Source organism: Muscardinus avellanarius, assembly GCF_963383645.1.
Source record: "Muscardinus avellanarius genome assembly, chromosome: 3".
Taxonomy (NCBI): domain Eukaryota; kingdom Metazoa; phylum Chordata; class Mammalia; order Rodentia; family Gliridae; genus Muscardinus; species Muscardinus avellanarius.
This window is the reverse complement of record NC_137788.1, coordinates 60,980,180-61,006,893: the sequence shown is the minus strand read 5'-3', so window position 1 is coordinate 61,006,893 and position 26,714 is coordinate 60,980,180. Positions and strand designations below refer to the sequence as shown.

General features: G+C 33.2%; 1 protein-coding gene across 3 annotated transcripts in view; it reads right to left on the bottom strand.

Moving 5' to 3' along the window:
• Positions 1 to 26,714, bottom strand: part of LRRC7 (leucine rich repeat containing 7) — a gene marked incomplete at both ends in the record, with an annotated part of 413,422 nt that overhangs the window by 256,933 nt on the left and 129,775 nt on the right. For all 3 annotated transcript variants that reach the window (XM_080692757.1, XM_080692758.1, XM_080692759.1), the window contains one exon: positions 5,990 to 6,068. In XM_080692757.1, coding sequence (XP_080548883.1) covers positions 5,990 to 6,068 — 79 coding nt within the window. The remainder of the gene's footprint in view (positions 1 to 5,989; positions 6,069 to 26,714) is intronic.

Below are 26,714 nucleotides of genomic sequence, written 5' to 3'. Positions count from 1 at the left end.
AATTCAAACTAGGACACTATTGAAAGTTAAGATGGCACTAGTATTAAATATGCCACTTCAAAAAGAGTAAACAGGGTTCACTAGGGAGGGCATATGTTCAGCCTACATAAAATATTCATATCAACCTGATAGATATACCATAATTTATTAGCAATTTCCTCATTGTTGAACATTGCATTTCAAATTTTAAAAGTTTATCCTTTATACCAAGTAAAAATGCTTCTTCAGCTATGGTAAAATATATTAAAGAGAATGCAGGAATTTAAATATTAGCTTCATATATTTTATCTGTGAAAAGTAAAAATATTCATATCATTATATATGACTATATAGTCATTGTAAAAATTAAAATGAAATAATGTATCTAAAAGAATGAGACATAGTAGGTTCTTATTAAATATTGGCCTTTGTGTTTCTCATTGAATAGTTCTTTTCAATTTTATTATAATATAATAATATTCACTTATTGACTTTGTTAGGGTATTCAAGGTATATGATGTAGTTTATGTTCAAAAGCAACAGTACAATAGTTATAATCAAACCTATAACTTTTATAGTCCAGAATTCTAATGATTTAATATTTCATATATTTCTTAGGGCAAAGAAAGTAACAGAAAAGCAATATAGACAAATCAATAGAGCCAAACCTACTTTTTGAAAAAAAAATAAATAAAACTGATAATTCTCTAGTCAGAGTGACTAAACAAAAATTAAAAGAAACAATACCAGGGATGAATGACAGGGCATCACTAGAGAATCTGTAGGTATTAAAGGACCAATAAATAAATTTTATGAAAAACAATATGCCAATAATTATTAAAACTTATAAGAAGTATACAAATCCCTAAAAAAATTAAACTACTAAAATTCACTTGGGAAAAATAGGTAGTTTGAATAGCCTTGTAACTATTATGAAAATTCAATTTGTAATGGAAAACATTCCTATAATAAAAGCTCTAGGCCCAAGTGTTAGCACTGAGAAATTCTACCAATATTTAATGAAGAAATAATACCAATTGTATATAAATTCTTATAGAAAATAGAAGAGAACATTTTACAACTCATTTTACCCTGATACCAAAAACAAAGAAATTATGAGAAAAAATACTTCAGATGAATAGGCCTTATGAATATAGATGGGAAAATCATTAAAAATATTAGCAAATCACAGCAATCAACATACAAAAATGAGTAACTCTTCACGACCGAGTAGACTTTATTCCTAGGGGGAAATGTTAGACTGATATAAAAACATCAGCCAATATAAGTCACTGTGTGAGCAGAGAAAAGAAGAAAAATATATGATCATGTCGATATATATTTAAGAAATAACTTTGACAAAATTTAGTAACCATTGATAATACACAGAGACGTGTGAAAAACACATTCCTAAGTGGCTCCCTTGATCCTCACCTCCTGATGTTCATGCCTTTGTATAAACTTTAATGTCATCAGGACCTATGACTTGCTACCCATCAATAGAATGTGAAAAATGAGATGGGCTGTCACTTCCATAACTAACTATATTCCATTATGTACCCCATCTTATTAGAAGACTCAGTTCCACAGAGCTGCCGTCCTTAAAGAAGCAAGTTGCTATGTCATGAACTGCCAATGGATTACACCACAGACATGTTCTGCAGAGAACATTCAGGCTCCCACAGTACCCTTTAGCTAACAACCAGCAAAAGCTAAAACTATCATAATCATAACAACAAGGAGGCAAACTGTGCCAACAGCCCAAGTGAGATTTGAAGTAGATTCTTCTCCAATTGAGTCTCCTGATGAGAATATAGCCCAACTCATACCTTGATTACAGTCTGGTGAAACTCTGCAGCAGGGAACCCAGATAAACCAGGCCTAGATTCCTGATCCACAAAAACTGATAGATAATAAATATGTGTGGTTTTAAGCTGCCAATTTTGTATAATTTGTTAGGTAGCATAGAGAAATAATACAGATTTTGGTACATGGAATGGGGGGTTTGTTGTAACAAATTTTTAAACATACTGAATATATTTGGAACCAAGTAGTGGGCATAGACTGGTGAATGTTAAACATTTATGATAGATAGATAAAGCCTATGTTCCTTTTAAAAGCTTGTTAGTAGAAATGGAAGCTTTTAGGCTTCTGCTGGTAAGGGCTCAGAAGGAAGTAAGTGCAAAGTTGTTGGAAATTTTCTCAACCTGATAAAGTGCATTTAAAAAAAGTAACAATAACAAGTCTACCTCTATAATATTGAAAAAATACAATGATGCTTGTTTTAACTTCTTATATTTAATGTGCAAAGGAGGGCCTATGCAGATTAATAAGGCAAGAAAAATAAATCAATGGCATATAGATGAAAAATAACTAAATTATTCTGTCTTATTCACAGATGACATTATTGTTTAAAAACAAAATCTCTCTAAAATCTGCAGTAGCAATCCATTAGAGCTAATAATTGAGTTTAGTAAGGTTGAAGGACATAAGTTTGATATACAAAAATCAATGCTATTTGTATATAGTAGCAATGAATGATTAGAATAATAAACCATTTTCAGTAGCTCAAAAACACAAAATACTTAGGAAAAAATGAATAAAAACATGTTCAAAATGATATGCTGAAATCTATTATGCATTGATGAAGGAAAATTTAATATACCTGAAGAAAGTGTGGAGATAGACTATAGTCAGAGGTGAGAATGCTCGATATATTATAGATAAAAATTATAATCAAATTGATCTATGGAACCAATGTAATATCGATTAAAATTTCAGCAGGTTTTTATATCTTTGTAGAAATTGGCAAGCTGATGATAGAATTCATGTGGAAGATAAAAGGGCATAGAATAGCCCAAACAATTTTGATAAAGAAAAAGTTGAAGGAAGAATTCTTGTTTTTTCTACTTCATGATTTATAGAAAAATCCAGAAATGGGCACAAACATAGATGATTGACTGATTTTCAACAAAGATACCGAGGTAATTCTATAAAGAAAAAATAATTTTCTACCCAAATGATACTGGAACAACTGTGTATGCATATGTAATAAAATAAAACAAAATACATAATCAAGACCCTTATACCTTGCACATATACAAATGTCAACTTTGAATGGATCATACACCTAAGGTATAAAACCCAAACTCCAGAGGAAAGCAGAAAGGAAAGTTGTTGAATATGAATTCATCAAGATCTCTTAGATACGAAAGGAGAGCACACACTGTATTACATTATTAAATAGGACTATCATCAAAATAAAAAGCTTTAATTTAAAGGACACTATTTAGAATTTAAAGATATGAGCCACAGAATTGGAGCAAATGTTTGCTAACAAATATCTACTAACGGACTTATATCCAAAATATATAAATAATTTTTATAATTCACTAATAAAAATGCAACTGAAAAATATTTGATTTGTTACCAATGAAGCAATACATTTTATAACTCTATGGAAAGATGCTAATTAGACATTAAAATGTACATTAAAACCACAATGAGATATTACATCTACTAGATCAGCTAAAATTGGAAAAAATAAAAATTTATAGTACCACATGATGACACAGATGAGAAACAATTAAAAATCTAATATATTGCTGATGGGAATGTACAATAGAATAGCTGTTCTGGAAAGGAGTTTAGAAATTTTTGTAATGCTAAGCACACAGGTACTACCCAGAAAACTACTCCTAGGTGTTTAAGCAATAGAAATAAAAACATGCTCAAACACTTCCACATAATTGATACCAGCAGTATTCATCATAGCCCCAAACAGGAACCAACCTAGGTGTGTTTTAACTGACAGATATACAAATCACATTATATCTATACAATAGAATACTACCTAGAAATAAAGGGGAATAAGGTATTGGTTATTGAAGCAACATGGGTAAATCTCAAAATGTTAAGCAACATTAATCTCAACATGTTAAGCAAAAGAAAACAGATAAAAAAGTATGATAACATTTACTTGACATTTTGGAAAAGATAAAACTATGGGAATAATAATCAGATCAGTAGGCTCAGAAAACTTTTTGGGGATGTTTGAAATAATCTACATATTGATTATGGTAATGATCACATAACTGCAAAATTTATCAAAATTCATTGATTCATACATCTGAATAAATTTTATTCATGTAGCACAGCTAAAAGCCTGTCTCTAAATATTAATATACTACTTAAGATTTAATTTTCTATTGAGCATTTTTATTAATTCCCAAACTGTTTAATGTTTATAGTGTTAAGCATATTTTAATGAAAGAGGTAATATTATTCATCTTTTAAAAAGTTAAATATATGAAAGGAACAGAGAGATAAACTTTTCAAAGATATAAATTGTCATCTGGTTTCTTCCTCCAAGACCTACCATGATTCCTAAATCAGATGAGCTATTAGAATTAATGAATAAAAACCCCCAATTCATCATCTACCCTAGGTCATATGACTTAGGTCACAGACATGTTTGTAGTCCTGGTAGAAGAAGTTAGTAACATTTATTTCATTGAAATGTAGAGAAAATTGCATTCAATCTGTTTTGAAAAGAGATTGTTTACTTCATATTTTACTTTTGAGGTAGAAAAATTGTAGCTTTCAAAGACATTTTATTGCAGATGTTCCACACTTTCTACAAAAGGCCTCAAATTATTCCCCAAGCCACTCACTGTAAAGATGTCTTTTTTTAATTGTGGTACTGGGAATGAAATCCAGGGGCATTGTACCTCTGAAATACACTCCTAGATGTACTTTTTATTTTTTATTGTGAAATAGGGTCTCACTGAGTTGCAAAGGGCCTCACTAAATAGCTGAGGCTATCTGCAAAACCTCGGTCCTCTTGCCTCAGTCCCCCAAATGCTGGGGTTACAAGTGTGCACCACCATGCCCAGCTTCTTTTTTGTAATTATTATTTTAACTAACACATTATTTAGTTTATGTAAAGACATCTTTGTAAAGTTCTGTTTAAGTCTTTTATATCTTATGCTATTTCTACCTCTAATGTACAGCCACTTGCCATGATCCATAGGGACAATGGATCCCTCTCTTCAACTAAATGGTATAAAATTCCCCTTCATCTTCACTTTAACAAAACTCTCTGTTTTCTTCTGATAGGACTTGATTAATTAAATGACCTTCTGCGAGGCTTTCTCCCAGCCTCCTTAACTTCATGTGGACAAAAGACTGAGGGATTTTGCTCAAATTCTGTCAGATTTTTATAATTAACATGCTCTATTACTCTAGAAACATTATCTGGATCCCGATACCACTGATTTATTTTTTCCCAAACATTCCTATAACTTTCAATAGCCTTTTCAGATTTTTTTCTCTACTTTCATTTAATTTTAACATTCAGTTTCATGACTCATCCAATCCATTTACTTCATAATTTCTTCACCTATTTTTTTCTACAGATCTCTATCACCACATCAACCCTTGATCTAAATGTCACTTTCTCATGGAATTTCTTAATAGATCATGAACCAAGAGTATCACAAGTATCTTTACTGTTTGTATAGTTCATTCAGCTCTCTTCATAGGGTTATCTCTTCATCTTTGCTGTAATTGCTAGAATGCAAATACTGCCTATTTCCAGTCAAATTACATCTAATTTCTTTTACCTGTACAATCAGCCAAGTACTTATCAATACCGTAAAGTTTTGCTTTCTCTTTGATCTTCTATCAGGTCTTTGATACTAATTCCCTACATGACTATAACTAATAAGTTTTCTTAGTATTGACTCTTATGTGTGGAAAGGTACACAAAAGTAATGACCTGATGATATAATTTACTTTGAAGCAATGATATCTTGGGCCAGTTGGACCCTCATTCCTACTCAGAAATATTTTAAATCATGTTTTGTTGAACTATTCTGAATTACTTATGTTTTCCCACTTACTATATTAAGTACTACATTTAAGGCTTAATTAACATGTAAATCTCATCAACTGTAGTACATTATTATCCAATAGAAACAAATATTAAGTAAGGTTAAAACATACTTACTTAGAGATGGGATTGACACTGGCTTCAATAATTGTTAAACACTTACAGCACTTAATGTTTTCTGGAAATTCTTGTACACCTAAAAGATGAAAAAATAAAACAACACCCAAAAGTACATAAAAATGTTCAAGCAAACTACAGTTTTAACATTAATAATAAGTAGTTAAAACTATGAGTCAATAGTTAAACACCATTTGAGATAAACATTTAAGTCTAAATAATAATAGTTAGTGTCACATGATATACACATGTATGCATATATTTTTCTAATAAAAGTTAAATGTTAAATAATATTTCATGATACTAATTGGAATTGGATATAAAATGGAGAATAATTGTGTTTGGCATGAGATAGATCTTGGCTATTAAATAAATAAAATAGCTTAAATGATTTGCTATTCTAATGTCGGTTCTAGAGAGACAAATTAGCAGATATAAAGAAAAAGAAAGATAAAATATCACTTTGTAAGACTGGGAAGAATGAACACATACATGTGAAAAACACTTTAGGACATATCACAAAATTGACTGACAATCCTAAACTAACGCAGGACTCTACAAATTCTACGCAATACTTTGTGTTTGTTTGCTTCAGAATATTGTTCTGCAACTGCTTGGAAGTGTAAGGAGAGGAATGGCCCTCCCTTGAGTTCTCCCTGGAGTCTCTGAAGTAGCCACCCTGGCTAATTTCCCTTGGAGAATTGCTCATCTGCTGTCACAGCTGTGCTATTGGCTATGTGACAGAAAAACTATACACCACTTTCTCCTAGTTGTAGGAACTATTGTTAAGGATGCAAAAGTTCCTATAAAGAATAAGTCTTAAAGAAATATTGAGGATTGACTTTTATAATCATCAATCATGCTACTCTAAGTATTGGAATTCAAATATGTTGAAATTAATTCATTTAAATGTAGAAAAGTACTGGTCTTGCTCAATGTTTCAGTCTGACAGAAGGATAAGAAACATTTTGTGGCAGTTACACAGATGAACTCTTTGATAATGGATATTCAAGAAACAAAAGATGCCACTAGCCTACATTCCATTAATCCAGATTGTCATCATCGTGGACAGAGAACCTTGATGCCTAGTGAGATAGCAGAAGGGTATCCAAATTCAAGACAGGCCATTTATTTATTGTAAAGCAAGATATGAAGGAGGGTATGGAATGCTTTTAACACATTTTTATCTATATGAAATTTCATCAGACATTATGTTGTCCTAAAATTATTGCTGAAATATATTGGTTCCAAATTAGAAGGAAAGGATGTGTAGGATTGCCATTAAGTGTGAATTCAATGAGAAAGCCTGATTCTCTTTGTTTGGAAGGACACAGTACCTTGAAATGTTATCCTTAAGTAGACATTAAAATGGCAAGTCAGTAAGGTAACGTTTGAGGTATCCTCAAAAATTTCCCTTAGCATTTACATTTGTTGTATCTGTAACCAACAGGGGTAAAGGCTTCTTTTATCTCTTTGGCTTTTTCTTTTAAGTTTCTGATATGGGCTCATTTCAATCTGTTGTGCCTCATGCTTTATCTCCACAGGCTTTAATATGATATTTTCTAAAATGACGTGTAAACCAAAACATAGAGGCAGAAGTAAATTAAAATACTATTTTAGGGAAGAGACTCTCTTCATTTTCTAATGAAAATGGAATTGTCTATTGCAGTGGAAGTGTTATTACACTTTTCATTCACAAATATGTACTTTGTTGTTAATAGTTTAAATGCAAGATCATTCAGAGGAAAGTCTGTTGGCTTCAGATGGGATCCTGGAGTCTCCAGTATATGTAGACTGGATAACTCTAGGGAAGTCATTTACACTCTCAGTTTCTCAATTTCCTACTCTGAAAAATAATGATTCTATGAATGAGTCAATCACAGAGATGCAGTGAGGACTGAAGAGATAATATAGTTAAGCACCTGATGTGAACTACCATAACAATGTTATCTGTAATTATTAGAAATAAAAAAGCAGCAGAGGTGTCAGTGATCAGAAGAATCAATATTCATATGAAAATAAACCAGTGTGAAGTATAATTTACAAAATTTACCTTAAAGAACACAAACAACTGATAGGAATTAGAATGCTAAAAGACTATCAATATTGAGTCACTATGGTAGCTGATATTAATGTTCTTATAGATGAGAAGTGAATTTAATGTATATATGAATAATATATAAAATTATCTACTTATATATAATTTATAAAATCTTATGTTACATTTGTATACTAAAGCACATATATACACATTAAAACATACTTTTATTGTATATATATGATTATATATGTGATAGATATATAGCTATTAAAAGTATGACAGTATAAGACAAACAATGCTTGAATCACACTTTTAGAGTTGTTGTGCGTCTTGGGTATATATCTAGAGGAAATAAAGTAATCATCTTTAACAGATATTTGCACTCACATTGTGTCATTATTTACGGTCGCCAAGATAGGAAGTAACAGAAGTGCCCATTGGGTAAATGGATAAAGAAAATTTGATATTGTTTGTAATCATAATAATGAAATAGTATTTGGCTGTAAGCAGAAGAAAATTCTGCCACTTGCAGTAATGTGTATAAGCCAGGAGGACATTATTCTAAATGAAGTAACTCAGAAATAATTATTATAGCATCTCATACATTTGGGACATCTAAAAAAATTAACCCATAGAAAGAATAATGCCAAAAAGCATTTTAAAATGTTTTTCATTGGGATACATCAGGATTCCCACTAAAATAGAAAGACAATGAATCCCTTAAAACCTTAAAACAATGTTATAAAAAAGTTTATATAATAAAAACTAATGTATTTTAAAGAGGTTAGATGTGCTTGCTGTGGTGTGAATACCCCCCCCCCCCCCACTGAATTCATGTGTTTAAATCCTAACTCCCCAAGTGATGGTATTGGAGGTGAGGCCTTTTGAAGGTAGTTAGGTCATGGGGGTTCAGCCCTCATGAACAGGGTGGTTTCCCTTAGAAAAGATTTCCCAGAGCATTGTCTTATCCCTTTTACCATGTGAGGGCACCGTGAAAAGGGACAGCTGTCTGTGCCTCTTTTCTGAGGGTACTCAGGGAAGAGTAACACTGAAGGGCTGTCTATGAAGAATCTTGATCCTGGTGTTTACATGCCATAAAATTTGCAGTATGTTGTTATATATTCTCCTTAGTATACTTATGAACCAACAAACAAATATTCTCTAAGCTCAGAATATTTTCTAAGTTCAGAGTTACATTCAGATAAAGGAATGGTTAGCATTGAAAAACACTTCCTGGTGCCAATCCTGGCTATTTTGGGGACGTCAAAAGAGGATCAAGACGTGCTGAGAGTTGGGAGCCCTGCCAAATGAATGACACAGGTAGAATTTTAAGAAGTTGCCTTGTTCTTGCTAAACAGTGGGTTAAGGGCATTTAATATGAAAAAGACAGTCAATTTGCGGAGGATTCTAGAAAGGAAAGCCAACAAATATTTAAACTTAACTGAGCTAAAAATAAGCTGCTCCATGGTTATAAGTAATAAATTCCTAGATTTTAGAGTAGAGACATTTTCATCACTTTCCAGATGTTTCATTCAATGGTTAAGTTCTCAATATTTTTATTTTACATGCAGGATTTTTCAAGGAGCTTCTAAGGAAGATTTGTCACCAAAATGATAGACTATACAAGAAATGTAGTAACCAGGAACCAGATGGTCCAATAAAAGAAGGGTAAGGGAACCCTTAAAATGAAGGTGAAAATACCACAAGATCACAGCTTGCGGCAGGCCTGGAGACCCAGAAACCTAGACTTGAGCATGTTAGAAAACTCCTTGCAACTTTTTCCCAGGTATATATAAATAATTGAAAGAATGACTGATGTGTTTAAATATATTGGCAGGAAATTTATACAAGACAGAGAAAGTTCTGGGTTGGAGTGATGAAAAATATACAAAACCTAAGCAATAAATAAACTAGACAATTACGAAATTCAGGAAAAATAAGATAGGGCAGGACAGTAAGAGCATACTACAAGTTTCAGATGTGTAGTAAATGGAGTTTATGCTCAGCAATATTTTTGCTGAGGTTTTCACAGCTACCTTAATTTGTTTATGAAAGCTGGAGCACATTTGGAAAAGTAGGTTACCAGGGGAACTTATATCATGTATACTACTATATGGGCCGCAGGGTTCAGGAAATTTTTAGAGCATATCTTTGTCTTGTAGTCCAACCAAACCTGGACAGGTAGTATGGTACAGGAGTTAAAGATTTAGTTTGTAAAGGGTGACAGTCCCAGTCTGTCATTTAACTAGACATGTATCTTTGAGCAGACATTTTATTATTTGAGTGTCATCTACTCAGTTCTCATCTAATTCAAAGGGTTATTCTGAACATTTGTTTGTATGAATGAGTATAAAGCTCTTAGTATCACATTTGGTACTTAATAACTGCCCAATAAATAATAGATAAAATTTTTGTATTAATGAGAAGGTGGGTCATTTACATTTTCCTATGCCACTGTACAAAATCATCTCATTCTTTTAATAATTCTGTGGGGAACCTAGACTAGTCATTACTATTTTCATTTAATGAATGTTGAACCACATATTCAGAAAGATCAGATCATTTAAAACATTATTTAAATTATATGATTATTTAAATATCTAATGAATACAGATGAAAATGGATATAGGTATAATTTAATCCATTTGAAGCAACATAGTTATTATTTCTTTTTATGCCATTATGCTGTTTCCTATTAAAATTGTTAGACTTGACTTTCAAGCCAAGTATATATATGTATATTTGATGTATTATATTCTTAATATATGTAAAATAAATATTTAATATATTAAATATAGCAACTATATTATAGTAAATATATCAAATATAGTATATATTCAATTTATATTTGTTGTATATATAGTTATATATTTAAAATACATTTTATAAACATATTTGTTATATGTATAATTATATATGCATATATAAATATATACATATGTATTTTTTAAGATAAACCTTGATTTGATTTTGAATTAATTAACTGAAAAATAGGAAAATAAGTAGGTTTCACTATAGGATTATATTTTGTTCTAAACATTTTGCCTTGTGATTACTGTAGAAAATAGGAGTAAACGTTTGTAAATCACATAATCTAAATTTTAATCCCTATTTTTCAGTTGAGATATCACACAAAAAAATTTATCTCACAGTTCTATAATTTGCTATGGTCTATGGGGATTCACAAGTTTACTTATTTTGAAGCTCCCTGGAGACACAAGCTTATTATACTTAGACTAGATTAAAATCTAGGCTGAACAACTATTCATAGTAGGGCCACACTCTAAAATAATTACACGGAAAACATTATATTTATAGGCAAAATGTTATATTCAATTTTGAAAATGGACAATTGCCCTGTTCACAAATAACAAATGATATCAATAAATATTTACTCTCCAAACTAGAACACTGTGGTGATGTTTATCCCAAATTTTCATTTCAGCAACTATATCACAATTCTAAATTGACTCTGTTCAGAAAAATACTGCCAAATAGGAATAACATTTCTGTATTCCAGACTCAAAGCCACTGAACTTGCCACTTGTCTCTTCCTCACTGTGTTCTAGTCATACCGGTCCCCTTGCTAGTTCTAGAGCATCCTGGTGTACCTGTGTCTGAAAGCATCTTCACTGTCTGTTCCCTCTGTCTTTTGTTTTAGGACTTAGAAAAATTTTAATGCAACGGAAATAATAAAAATTGCACAAACAAACTTCCATTATCCTGAAGTTAAAATAATATAATAGATTATTATACCTGCTATATCTGACCAATTATTTCTAGTCTTTGCCCTTTCCCTTTTTAAAATATCAGGTGAAGATATAAAAAACATTCCTGTAAAACTCTTGATTATTCCAGAACAAAGCTATTTTCTTATCCAATCAAGAGAGTTATTAATTTTTCATACTTATTCTATTTCCTGCTCATTCCATTTGATCATTTCATTGCTCATTCATTCTTTCACCGGATGGTATGCCCAAAGGAAAAAAGAAACAGAAATCAACTGGATACTGCTCTTTCCTACCAGGCACAGGAGAGACTGAGTCATGAATAAACTTATGTTTTAATATATTTGGTTAATCGCTTTGTTTGAGTTATCTTGTCTATTACTAAGTAGACAGCAATGTCTTAATAAAGGACGTTAAGCCTATAGTTAATAGTTTTCCACTTTTTATAATAAAGTGTTACTGAATTTTGTGTAGGGTGAAATAGGGGTGAAATTTCATTCTTTTACATATGTATATCCAGTTTTACTGGCACCAGTTGTTCAAAAGGCTGTTTTTTCAAAAGAGGAGGAATAAAACCATCATATGATCCAGGTACATCATGCCTCAATATCTTTCTAAAAGAATTAAAGTCAGAATACTAAAATGATATGTTCATATCCACTTTTAAAACAGCACAATTCACAGTAGCCAAGTTATGGAACCAACCAAGGTTCCATCAATAGGTGAATGGATAAAGAAAATGTGGTATTTATATACATTCAATGGAATTTTACTCAGCCCTAAAGAAGAATGAAACTATGTCCTCTGAAGGAAAATGGATGGAACTTGAGAATGTTATGCTAAGTGAGATCAGCCAGTCTCAAAATATCAAGGGTCATATGTTCTTTCCCATATATGGAAGCTAGAGAGGAAACAGAAAAAAAGAAATTTCAGCTAAATGAAGAGAGAGACCGGTAGAATAGTGGACGAAGACTGGGGAGAATGGAGGGGAAGGCAAAAAGGAGGCTTGATGAAGGAAACAGTTCAAATAATGCTATGTACACATATGAGTTTTACTACCAATCTCACTAACATATACAGGGAGGAAGAATGGGGGAGCAGGGTGAGATATGAAAGGAAATACACCAAGTGCTGTGGGCCTGTATGTTTGTACCACTCTGAACTTCACTATGATGCATAATTACCATATACCAATAAAAGTATAAAAATAAAAAGATTACTGATATTAAAATGAAAACAAAAACTAATTGGTAAAATCTTGTACTAGGCTAGGCTTTAAATTGGTTTTAAATGGATAGTGAAGTATGAAAACAAGCACTTCTCCCAGTGCAAAAGATAAGTATGAACCTAAGTGTAGGAAACAAATTTGCCATTATTAAACGTAGAGCTTATTAATAGCAATAGAACATTGATTCTTATGGCCCTGAATGGAAGATCCTTTAAAGAAAAATAGAACTCTAAGAATTTCTGCAATATGTTAACAATCTGTTATTATCATTTTATTAATATATTTGTTTTATGAATTATGATTTTTACCTGTCCTCATCTACTTCATCACTGACATCCTGATCAAAACATCCATATAGCTAAACTTAAAGTCTAACATTTGCATGAGAATTCATTCAACCATTTCAAGGTTCTCTCTTCTTAATGCCTTTTGTTTAGGTTGTATTATATCTGAAATTAAGCAAGACTAGAAAATGATGAAACACTGAATGTGGTTATGAGTTCAGAAATCAATCACTACTTTGTCATGTTTTGTATGATTGTCTGATTGAATCAGTATTTAATTATAAGTTCCTGGAGAAAGAAGAGCCATTCACACATTCAACTAATATCTATTGAGTGCATATTCTGTGTTGGTAAGTGTTAAACATTGATACAGTATGAAAAGGATAGATGATTCTCTTTATTTGTGTATCTTATATCCTAGTAGAGAAATACATACAATAATCCATACAGATTAATATAAACAGAATCTATACTGTGTTTTAGTAATAATAAGTTCTATGGGAAAAAGGTAATTAGATCTAAATAAGGTAGATCAGGAATGCCTAGAAATTTCAAGTTTAACTAGGGTGACTAATGTGTGACTCATTGGGGAGATGACATTTGAGCAAAAACTTGGAAGCGGTCAGATTATTAAAGATACAGATGTCTGGGTGTCTTAGGTTGGACAGTAAGAATAGTTCTGGCAGAGAGAGTGAAGATTCTATAAGATACAAGTGCATCTGGCATATTCTAGAAATAGCAAGGAGGCCAGTATGGCTAGAACACAGTGAAGAAGAGAGGAGCAGCAAAAAAAATTAGGTCAGAGAGGCAATAGGGGTATAGAGGAGGGAAATCTGCTGTAATAAGAACACTCTAGTTCCTGAATAGCATAGCCCTCATAAGAAGAGAGGCCTTTCAAGGTTACTGTAGTAGACCAGGAAGGAATTTGATGGTGAGTTTCATCTGAGTGGCAGATGAGTTAGTGAGAAGGAAATGGAATCTGGGTGTATTTTGAATATAAGACCAGAATAATTTCTGGATGAATTTGATATGGGGTGTTTAAAAAAAAAGATTCAAGGATTACTCCTGATTTTTGACATGAGCAACTTGAACATTGAAGTTATCATCTTAAATGGAAAAAAAAAACAAACTATGTGTACTAGGTTTTGAAGAGATGATAGAGTTAAATTTTAGGCATAGAAGGATTCAGGTAGATATTTGGATATAAACTTAGAGTTTAAAAAATAAATCTAAGCCGGGAGTGGTGGTGCACGCTTGTAATCCCCGTGCTTGGGAGGTGGAGACAGGAGGATTGCGCAGGTTCGAAGCCAGCCTCACTGGCTTAAGAAACCCTGTTTCCAAATAAAATATAAAATAGGTCTGGGAGTATAGCCTGGAGGTAGAAGGGTTCCATCCCCAGTACCACTGAGAGAGAGAGAGAGAGAGAGAGAGAGAGAGAGAGAGAGAGAGAGAGAGAGGCTGTAAGCAAAGAAACTGGGGTTTCATTTCTATTGACAGTATTCAAGCCATGAGACACAATGCCAGCATCAATGATGTAAATATGGAAAATGAAGGAAAAAAGGTGCAAGCATTGAACCATGATGCATTCAAAAGGAGGATGAGAAGATGGATCAACCTATGAGACTGAATAAGGGCAATCAATGAGATGAAAGGTAAAATAGAACCGAGTCCTAGAATTCAAATGAAGAAAATGTTTCAAGTAGTAAAAAGCAATAAACTATTTCAAACGATGCTGATAGGTCAAGTAAGAGGATAACCAAGAGTTGCCACTGCATTTAATCACTAGGTCACTGCGGTCTTGGCTAGAATGGTCTTGGGGGGTGATGAGGCTTAAAAAATAAACTAGCTTTAAGAGAGCAGGAGAGGAGAGAAATTGTAGATGGTGAAAGATATCTATCTGAAGCTTTTGTTGAAGGTATTGGGAGACTATCAGGGCAAGAAGAGCCAAAATTTAATTTTTTGGTATGAAAGAAATAGCAGCATAAATGTATACTGATTAGAATAATCAGTAGGATTAGGGGAAAATCTAGACAATGTAGAACAAAGTGAGAAAAATTGGAGTAATAAACCTGACCAGGCAAGAGGAGTTGGTTACCTAGTAGAGGGATTTACTTCAAGGAGGAGCAAGAATAGTTCATCTGTACTGAGGCAGAGGTCAGAGCGCATGGGCACAGAAGTTGGTAGGTAGGCAGACAGGATGGTGAGAATCTGTGGAAGTTTTCTTCTGAGAGCTTCAGTTTTCTCAGTGGAGTAGGACCAATAGTCATGAAGATGGAAGAGAGGTTATGGGAGATCTGAAGACAGAGACCTTGTGAGAGAGAAGTACAAAGTGATTGTTGGGAAGCTTTAAGGCTACACCTCAGATTTGTGGACATGAATTTAATGGGAGACCAACGGGTGTGGTCCTTTTTCCAATTCCATTCAATAATAGCTGGTAAGTTAATGCAGTCAGAGTTGTCAATTTGATGAGAAATGCACAGTGACATGAGAAAGGAACAAAGGTGTCAAGGGGACCCAGAGAAAGTAATTCAGTGATGATCCATAGAATTTGAATCATGTAAACAAAGCAGAGAAATTCTCAAGACTATAGGGTGAATATATGAGAAGATAAAGGCATTAATGGATTTGTGATTTTGAGGGGGTCAAAGATGGTTGCAGCCAAGGGATCTGGAAAGTTAGGAGCATGAGGTCAGAGCCTGGAAATCATCCACTGACATTCAATTTCTTGATTCAAGAGTATTTATGTTAATTTTAGATAAACAATAGAAACAGTGAGTGCTTGTTAATTTGCATATTTAGCTAATATTTTCACATCAATATCTTGAAGCAATGAACTAAAATACTTCACAAATATAAAACAATTGGTTTTGGTTCTGTACTAAAACAGATTTTAGTTACCTGTTTGAAGATGAAAAGGATAACTATCTCTCTATATACAAGCATGATGCAGTAGGTTTATCTATAAATGCCAAATTGTAAATTATTTAGTGTTCCTTCAAATGTATAAAAAATGCTTCTTTTCAATTTTTGTGCAAATCAAAATGGATGACAATAGTTATAGATAGTGCATACTGCATGCTATATGATCTGAGCTTTATAAATACCATCATCTCAAATGGTTTACCTTGTTATATTAGCACTATATGCTGATAAAAGTAGAAAGATTTAATGGTGTAATATTTTATAAAATAGAGCAAAACATATTTATGGGGTTTAAAATATTTTCTCTGATATTTTAATTGTGATATAAAATTTTGTAATTGTATTTTTCAATTTTGAGAAGGCAGAATGTTTGTTTTTATATTTAATGAATTGTATTAGACTTAGGGGCAGAAAAAAAGGGAGTTTATTGAGAAAATGTTATAAGTCTTTATTATGGTTGGATACAAAATGTCCCCTGAAAAGCTCATGTATTAGTGTTCAGAAATTATGTAATTAAATCATGAGAGTTACAAGTTCATCAGTGAATAAATCCATTGTAATGTATTTACTGGGTAGGAACCTAGGCTGGTGGTACATGGCTACCAAAGACTGTGCTTTTGTCTTTGCACCCTCTTGCTTGCTTGCCCTCTCTGCTTCCAGCTTCCATGATGTGAGAGCAGAGCCTTTGTGCTCTCTCCCTCTCTCTGCTCCCTGTTGCTATTCCCTGAGTTCTGCACATCTGGCATGACATGGACTGAATTCTGAAATATCACCAAGCTATAAGCAAATAAATCTTTTTCTCTCTTAAGTTTTATGGTCAGTTATTCTTGGGTTATAGCAGTGAGAATGTTGACTGATACAGTACTTTATTCCATTCTCACAAAAATTTTTATAAGGTATCAATCTCATTTAACTAATGAAGAAACTGAGGCTCAAAGGCTTGAGAAGATTTGAAATCAGGCCCAACTTATTCTAAACATTGACATATTTTATCTATGATAAGCTTTGTCTATTGAATCCAAGATTTAAACTACTGTGGGATATAGATTTTAGCTATGCAAAATTGTCAATGCAACACTAAAACAGAGCAATCTTTATTGCATTTGATTCATATTTACCCTCTGGGTCAAATGCAAATGACTCCAACTTTTTGAAACTCAGATTTTTTAATTGATACATTGCAATTATATATCACAATGAGGTTTGGAGTGATAGAAAGTTATATGCACATGGCACTTGGTGTGGAACTCAGAACTTGACACATTCTCAAGATTTACCATGTGTCATTTTTAAAAGGTCATAATAAGTTGAATTTATTCTATAATAATATCAACTTTCTTCAAAATTGAGTGTTTTGTTCATAAGATAAAGTCTTTTATTTCTGAATCTGATGTACTCACAAGGAACATGGGAGTTTTATTTCAGAATTTTTGTATTCTTTACATATAACTTGACCAATAGCTATTAGAAGGAGCAAATAAGAGGCCTACTCAAAATAGCTATGAACAAATTAAAACAGATGGTCTCATAGAGGAAGTGATAGGGAAAAGAACAAATACCATAACTCCCCACATCTATGATTCTTATTTTATACAGAGGCAAACTCTCACATATACCAAAAAAGAAAAGAAAAGGTCAGTACCATATATGATGAACTCAAGTCAATGTGGAAAAGTTCAATTGCATTGAGTACTTTCATTTGAAGAGGATAGTGTAATATAAAATTAAAAAAAAATTATTGGTGAGCCGGGCATGGTGGCGCACGCTTTTAATCCCCATGCTTGGGAGGCGGAGACAGGAGGATCACGCTGGTTTGCAGCCAGCCTTGCTGGCTTAAGAGACCCTGTTTCCAAATAAAAAAATATAAAATAGGTATGGGAGTGTAGCCCGGAGGTAGAAGAGCTTCCAGGAATCCCAGTACCACAAAAAAAATTATTGGTGAATTGTAGTCATACATCTTAACGGGGTACAGGAGGGTAGAGGCATAAATGTATACATCACTTATTTAAAATATTTTGTGATACTTTTTGTCCAGAAAACTAAAACAAAATATTTTGGTATATAAAAGGGTGAAGTTTAATTTTACTTTAAAAATTAGGTTGTATTTAAACACTCCTTTACCAAGCATGTTTAGCATGTTACTCTATTGGGTAAGAAGTACTGCTTAGAAGGGCATTTCAACCAGTAATTTAGTATAGAGGAGTAATTTACTATATATTAAAAAATAAATACAAGTATACAGTTAGTAAATTTGGGATAATTTGTCCAGACAGAGACAGAGACAGAAGCAAAAGTGGTTTGCTTTAACTTTAATCATTCAAGGGAAGGGAACCAGAAACTTAGTTAAGAAACTCAGCAAGAAGAGTTAAATTTTTTTTTTGTAAGATTCTGACTATTTTAGTAGCATTATAAATAAAATCCCAAATATTGGTAAAGTAATCAATACTTAGAAACTGTCACATAACTGATCTGCCTTCAGGAGATATCTGGAAAAACTTTTCAGAAGTGCTCATGACTTTGGTGAGCAGAGTTCAAAGAGGATGAATCTGACTTAGTCAAAATAAGTTGAGCTACAATTCATCCCTTTCTCTGCTTTAACACAAAAAATTTTGAGTTACTACTATAGGAGATAGACTGCTCAACAGTGCTTCATTTCTTAAAAAATATTTTTTCCTTCATTATCAATTGACCACTTTATTGATCATTCCCTGTGCCTATACTCTGATGGGGATATTGTGGGTACATAAGCACTGTGAGGCTCAGTTATTTTTAAGTTGATTATGCTAGGAAAGGAGCATGGCATAGTAAAGAGAGGACTCAAAATGGCTCACTACCCATTCAGTTTTGTTCCCCTACGATTTTTTTTTTTTTTTTTAGGATTTCCTGGGACACCAAAACAGGTGAGTCACTTAGTTCAGAAAGGTCTCTGCTGTGACTAGGAAATTGAGTAGACCCGGTAACAGGGCCCAGCATAGACTTCAGCAGAGTGAGGGGTTGGGGAAGTTCGCTTCCTTTCTTGTATGCCATTACATAACCAGACTGCAAACTCTACTCTCACAAAGAGTAAGAGCTGGTAACACACATAGGTATTATTTGTTTATTTTATTTACCAATGAAGGCATTACAAATAAAGTCCTGGCAACAGGCTGGGAACGAACCAAGAGAAAGAGTCCTGGCTTTTGTCGTCTTGAAGTTCTTTAATAAAAATACAGAGGGTCAATCTGTTTATTTTATCACTATAATCATGGGCAAAGTAGATTCTGTAAAAAGGGAAAGCAATCTTAAAGTGACGGAAGTGCTAGTGATTTTCAGACAAATAACCATTAAGTGTTGGAGTGAGGCATTTTAATGGGGAAAAATAAAGGCTTTACTCTAAATAAACGGTCTAATACTTTCCCAAACACCAAAGGGCGCATTTACTGCATATTGAGAACAACTGCATGGTAACATTTTCTTCCCAACCCATACCAGGCATCTCAAAATAGATTCCCTTAGGAATGTACGCTATATATGCTAGCAGAGTCTCTACTCTGCTCTTAATGTGCTCACATGTTTAAAGAATTTTTATTATTTAACTGGTTACTCAAATCTGCCTTCTCAAATGTTTTTGAAAGAGAAAATCTTCCTCACTTCTCTGAAAATAGAGGATATGACTTATCTTCAGCATTTTGTGTGCATTTGGGGGAAGGGATAGATTAGTTGGCAAGTCAATAAAACACATAATAATGCCTTCAACTCGATTGCCTTCCATTACAACTAACAATAGTGATTTTGCCCACTATGATGCTGTTCAAATCTATTCATGTATAGAAAGAAGTTTTAGAAGATGAGAGAAAAATCACTTAATTACTGCCGAATTAGGAAGAGCTTTCAAATTAATTCATTCCCATTAAAGTCCTTAAATTATAGTGTCATAGTCTCTGTGAAGCTATGACAAATCAACAATCAAACTTGAAGTGAAATCACTGCCTAATTAAACCTTATCATTCATTATCTCCCTTTACCATATAAAACAATTTACTCCATTATGAGCACATAACAGCTCTACAAACAGCCATAGTCTATTTATTCAGAAATCACAATATCACAATATCATGAGAAGTATTCACCTCTGATGTACACAGGATTTTCATTTTACTATTGAATTAGGTTGTAAAAAATAATAGATAAAAATTTATTGGAATGGGAAATGATACATTCACCCTTGGATTGCTGAATATAATTAGGGAGCAAAAAGAAAAAAAAGAAAAAAAGTGAAGCTGGGCGTGGTGGCGCACACTCGCAATCCCTGTGCTTGGGAGGCTGAGACAGGAGGATCGCACTGGTTCGAAGCCAGCCTCGCTGGCTTAAGAGACCCTGTTTTCAAATTAAAAAAAATATATAAAATAGATCTGGGAGTGTAGCCTGGAGGTAGAAGGGTTTCCAGGAACTCCAGGATTACAAAAAATAATAAATGAAGTAAAAAGGCTGATTTATAATGCATCATGGGTATTTATTTCTCTTTAGTTAGATAAATAGATGGATAACCAAGTTTCAGTGGCATTGACTGAAATTTCTCTATAAAGGCTAAGGCTAATGTACTTATTTTAAGAAAAAAGAATAAGATCTTTCCTGAACACAAAAGTTAAACCTCATTTTTCATCTTTTTGCTTTCCAGTTAATTTGATATTTTGAATATTCCAAGTAGGTAAATGTTCTAATATTGGGTCATTTTTAATTTTTAACTGATAGCTATAAACATTAAAAGTTATACCTATTATGAGGTATCATTTGAGTTTTGATTCGTTCATACATTGTACATATCAGGTTACATATATATACATATATATATGTATACATATGTGTATATATACATATATATAAAGCTCCTTGAAATTTTTATTTCTTTTTGATGAAAGTGTTTAAAAGTCTATCTTCTAGCTTTTGAAATACATAGTGCTTTATTATTTATGGTTACCGTACTTTGTTTGATCACAATAGAACTTCTTGGTTCTATCTAACTGTAATTTAGCACCCACTGAACACCCTCTACCTATCCTTTCAACGTTCCATGTGCGTAAAAATGATGAGCATATGGTATCTGTCCTAGGGAAGCTTATAAAACTATGCAGAATAAAACTCAGTATTAGTAGATCCCTGGCCTATACCCAACTATGAGTGAACTTGTATTTTTTATTCCAAACCAAAAAGAACATTTAAAATAATTCTATGTACATATATGAAATTCATCAACAGAGATCTCAATAATATGTACAACATAATATGAAGCAGGGTGAGATCCAGGGTTGAAACATCAAGTACTATGTGCTTGTATGTTTCTATCACTCTGAACCCATTATGCTGTATAATTTTAATAAGATCAATAAAACTACATAAAAACTGACCATTTACTTGGCCACAATAGGAAGCAGAATGAATAGCAACAAATCAGTGTCCTCTAGGCCATGGAGCTGGTGATATAGTTCAATAAAAATATGATGATGACCAAGGAGCCCCAAATGCATAAGGTACTAAAAACAACTGAGTGAGAACTAAGAGGAAGAAGGGGCTTGATAAAAAATAATTGCAATAGGAAGTAGAAAAGTAGAAATTGATAAATTTGGAAAATGAAATCAAACAAGCAAGCCAGGGATGGTGGTGCACGCTTGTAATCCCCGCGCTTGGGAGGCGGAGACAGGAGGATCACGCAGGTTCGAAGCCAGCCTTGCTGGCTTAAGAGACCCTGTTTCCAAATAAAAATATATATAAAAAATAGGTCTGGGAGAGTAGCCTGGAGGTAGAAGGGTTTTCAGGAACCCCAGTACCACTCCCCCCAAAAAACACAAACAACAACAACAACAACAACAACAACAACAACAGCAACAACAACATATCAAACAAGAAAAGGGCCAACAAACAAATGAGTATTATAGAAAAAATAAAACAAGCAAAAAACCTCCTGGCAAAATGAATGGAACTAATAAAAGATAGCACATTTAAACAGTGTTAGAAATGAAAAGAAGGAAAGTGATGGACATTTATAAAAAGCATGAGAAGACTACACATAATAAATGAAAATAAACTGAAAATCTGGGGTATGAATGGATTATATCCTAATTAGGTTTTAATTTGTGACAAAGCAACTCAAATATCAACATGTAAGGTTAAAAAATAAAATTATCATGTGCTCTAGATAACGTGATTTATACATAAAAATTCAAAAGAATCTACTGGTTATACAACAGAACTCATATTCAGCACTGTGGCAGAATCTAAGGTCAAGGAATCAAAATGGTAATATTCCTATACAGTATCATCCAAATTAGAAAGATTTTAAAAAGTGATAAAATTTATAAAACTAATGACCTAAAATACTGAGAAATCACTGTAACAAACTGTGTGCAACAAAAATCTTTTTGAAGAAAATCACAAAATTCTATTGAAAAACATAAGACCTAAGTAAAGGGGAATTACATGCTTGTGGATTGCAATATTTGCCATCAGAAAGATAAATTTTCCCAGATCAATCTTTATATTCAAGATATTTTAATATACTTTTATTGGTGCATTGTGATTACATCCCATAATGAGGTTCAGAATGGTAGAAGCATGCACGCATACAGAACTTGGTGTGTTTCCCTCCACACTTCACCGTGTTCCATCCCCCTCCCTGTACATATTATTTAAATTTATATTGATAGCTTCATATACGTACACAGCATTATTTGAAATGTTTCCTTCATCCTTTCCCTCCTCCCTAACTCCCTTCCTAAGTTACCTTTTACTGTTCCTCCGGTATCTCTCATTTATCTGAAGTTCTTTGTTTCCCAATTTCTTTCTAGTTTCCACAAATGAGAGAAAGTATACATCCCTCACTTTCTTCAACTAGACAATCTCACAGCATAACTATTCTCTAGTTCCATCCATTTTCCTGCAAATGGTGTAAATTTGTTCTTTTTGGCTACCATAAAATCCCATTATATGTGTATACCCCAGTTTCATAATCCATTCATCTATTAAGAGACACCTAGTCTGGTTCCATAATTTAGCTTTTGGAATCCTGATGATATAAACACGGATATGCATGTATCCTATAATATTCTGGCTTCAATTCCCTTGGGAAGATACCCAGGAGTGATATAACTGGTTCACATGGTGGTTCCATTCCCAATCTTACCTCCACAGTGATCTACATAAACAGCTGTACTAATTTTCAAATCTCACCAAGAGTGGATAAGGGTTTCTATTTCCTTATATCCTCATCAGCACTTATTGTTTAAATTTTTGATGAATGGCATTCTAACTGGGGTTAGATGGAATCTCAGTGTAGTGTGTGTGTGTGTGTGTGTGTGTGTGTGTGTGTGTGTGTGTCCATGTGCTGTTGAGAACTGAAACCAGCAGCAATTTGCCTCTGAGCTAAAGCTCTAGACCCTCTAGACTAATTTTTTTAAAAAAATTTGGAAACAAAGTCTCACTAAGTTACTGAGAGCCTCCCTAAAGTTCTAATGTTGCTGAGTTTGGCTATCTGCAATCCTCCTATCTCAACCTCCCAAGTACTAGGATTACAAGCATGTCTCACCATGCCTAGCCTCAGTGTAGTTTTGATTTACATTTCTCAGATTGCTAATCATGTTGAACATTTTTCTTATAAACTCAAGACATTTCTAAAAATTCTACTAAATTGCTTATACAGTTTGACAAGTTGAGCCCGAAATTCTGATGGAAGAATTGAGTAACAAGTATAGCAAAACAACATTTGAAAATAAAAATAAAAAGAGAACTTGTATTTTCAGATGTTACAATGTAGTATTGAGCTTTAATGATTAGAACAATGTGCAATGGCACGGGAATTGGCTCATATGATGAAAAAGCAGGGCAGAGTTTAGGAAAGAATTTTTTTTGTATAAAAAGATGTACATCTAGCTATAAATCAGTGAGGAAACAAAGGATTACACAAATGTTTCTGAAGCGAGTAATCACCTACTCGGAAAGAATTAGATGCAGCACAAACACAAGTTACAAGTACATTAAAGATCTAAATGTGAAAAGAAAAACCAATAGTTTTAGAGGAAAATATAGAAAAATGTGATATTAGAGTAGAAAAGAATTCCTTCAATGTATTGCAAAAATACAGAATATAAAGGTAACAGCAATGCACTAAATTTGGGAACTTCTTTATGATGAATGGCATTTCAAACAAAATGAAAAGATATTTCACAAATTGGAGACAATATTTGTAGCCCAAATAACCAACAAAGGCCTAGTGTTCAGAGTATATAAATCTTTCAAACCACCAAGACCCTAAAAGACAACCAACCACAAAGAAAAATGGACCAAGAAAGACATTTTATAGAAAAAACTCAATTAGTCAGTTAAAAATAAATTAACGATGCCAATTTGGTGATTGGGGAAATATGAAGCATCAAGTAACTCTTCTGTCACCATCTGACATGGAGGAATGTGAACTTGGATATTTCTGCTGGCTCAATTAGGTCCACACCAGTCACCAAGGATGAACTTCAGAAAGATGATGTAGAGCTAATCTATACAACATGTTAGCACTTTTCCCATATTCTCAACACATTAACTCTCAGATAGAATGGGAAGAGATGGAAAAGATATAAACTTGCATTTATAAGTTTCTGTTATGTTTTATTTATTTAAAAACAGAGTATGATATCTGTAATAAATATTAGAAGTTTAATCTCTGTGATAGGCACTTTGGTGTCTCTCTTATTTACTTTATGCCTAAAATATTTAAAAATTAAAATCACATAATTTTTTTGCCATAGTGGGGATTAAACCAAGGGGCAGTCTACTTTCGAGGTACATCCCCAAGCTTATTTTTTATTCTTTATTTTTGAAAGAGGGTCTCACTAAGTAGCAGAGGCTGGCTGTGAACCTGGATCCTCCTGTCTCAGCCTCCCAGGTACCGGGATTATATGCGTGCGCCACCACATCGGCTAAAAACACATAAATACTTCAACATAATTAAATGTTAAGTGTTTTAATGAAATCTTAAGTGTTAGAATGAGTATATAATGTATTAGTATAGAAATTGGACCTTTGACTTGAATTAGGAATTTAAAGACCCCATAAAAATGAGACTTGAATACTGAATAAAAGGAGACTGAATCAGACGAAAAGCTGTGTTAAAGGTGATTTGGGCATGCAGAGTAAATAAAACACATAGAGTAAAAACAGGTAGTGGACCAGTATAAAAAATTTGAAGAAGCATTTTGGGATATCATAAAGCTAAAATTTATTAAGTTATTCTTGGTGACTTGGCATTTGAAACTTAAGCACTGGAAATGGAACTCTGAGTGTGTGGTAATAAACCTTTGCTCTAGACTTAATCAACGGAAGCATCTTAGATTGAAGAGGGACATGTAAGCTGTATAGAAGAAATTCTGAAGCTATCCTATGGAGGATGGATTTAGCAGTGGTGGTGGCAATAATGGGAGTTAAGGAAAACAAGTGGGAAGCTAGTTGAGTAGTCTAGGAAAGATAAAGGAGACTGAAGACTAGCAGTGGGAATGGTAAGAATGGAGCAGACTTGCAACATATTTAGGTGGTAAATCTGGGAGCAGTTAGTGGCTGAATGAATGTTAAGAATTAGTGGAGAAAATATGCTTTTGCATTGAATGCCTGCATGGATTCCAGTCATAGTAACAAAGAGCTGGGAAATGCAGGAAAATTGAGTTTGGTTATAAATTATGTTTAGGGTGTTCACGGGACATAGTATATAGTTAGGCCCAGCATGCATTTGACTATGTTAGTCTGAAGCTAAGGGGGGATAAAAGCTTGAGATGAAGTGGCCATTAGTCCAAAGAACAATATATTAATATATTAGGATATGGCAGGTTGCAACTGATTTTAGTGGTTACCCATTTACTTGCTTCAGGGCCATTTATATCTCTCCAGAATTCATTTAAAACATTGAGTGGTTTGCAGTATAATAGATGGAGACTCTCTCTTATGTGGGGTCTTTGATGTAGTATTATACAAATATCATTACATTTTTATTCACAGTGATTCTATATAGTGCTGTTTATCTGCTGAATACTACTCAAATAGCAGTTGTAGGGCACCTGCCATGCATCTTGGACATTGATTTAATGCAGTAAATAGAGAAATGAATAAGATATTTGCTGACTTCACGGGTCTCACAATCCAGTCACATCTAGAGGAATCAAGAAGATAAGTTTATAAAAGCATATACAAGGTAAAAAAGATATTGCAGAGAAAGAAACAAAAAATTACTTTGTGACTAGGCATAAGGAAAGTTTCTGAGAATAATAATAAATGACACTTGAAATATATTTTTTTACAGACAAAGAGGACTCCGCCTGAACGCTGGGGTATAGCAGCTGGGATGAAGGGCTATTCTGGATAGAGGAACTGGTATAGCTCCTTGTGTCACAAGGAACCAGCCGAGGCCTTTGGGAATGGCCATTTAGCATTACCTGACAATAAAATGAAAAGAAGAGTAGTTGGAAATGTGGTTAGAGAAGTCAATGAAAGTTAGTTACTCAAATTGGGC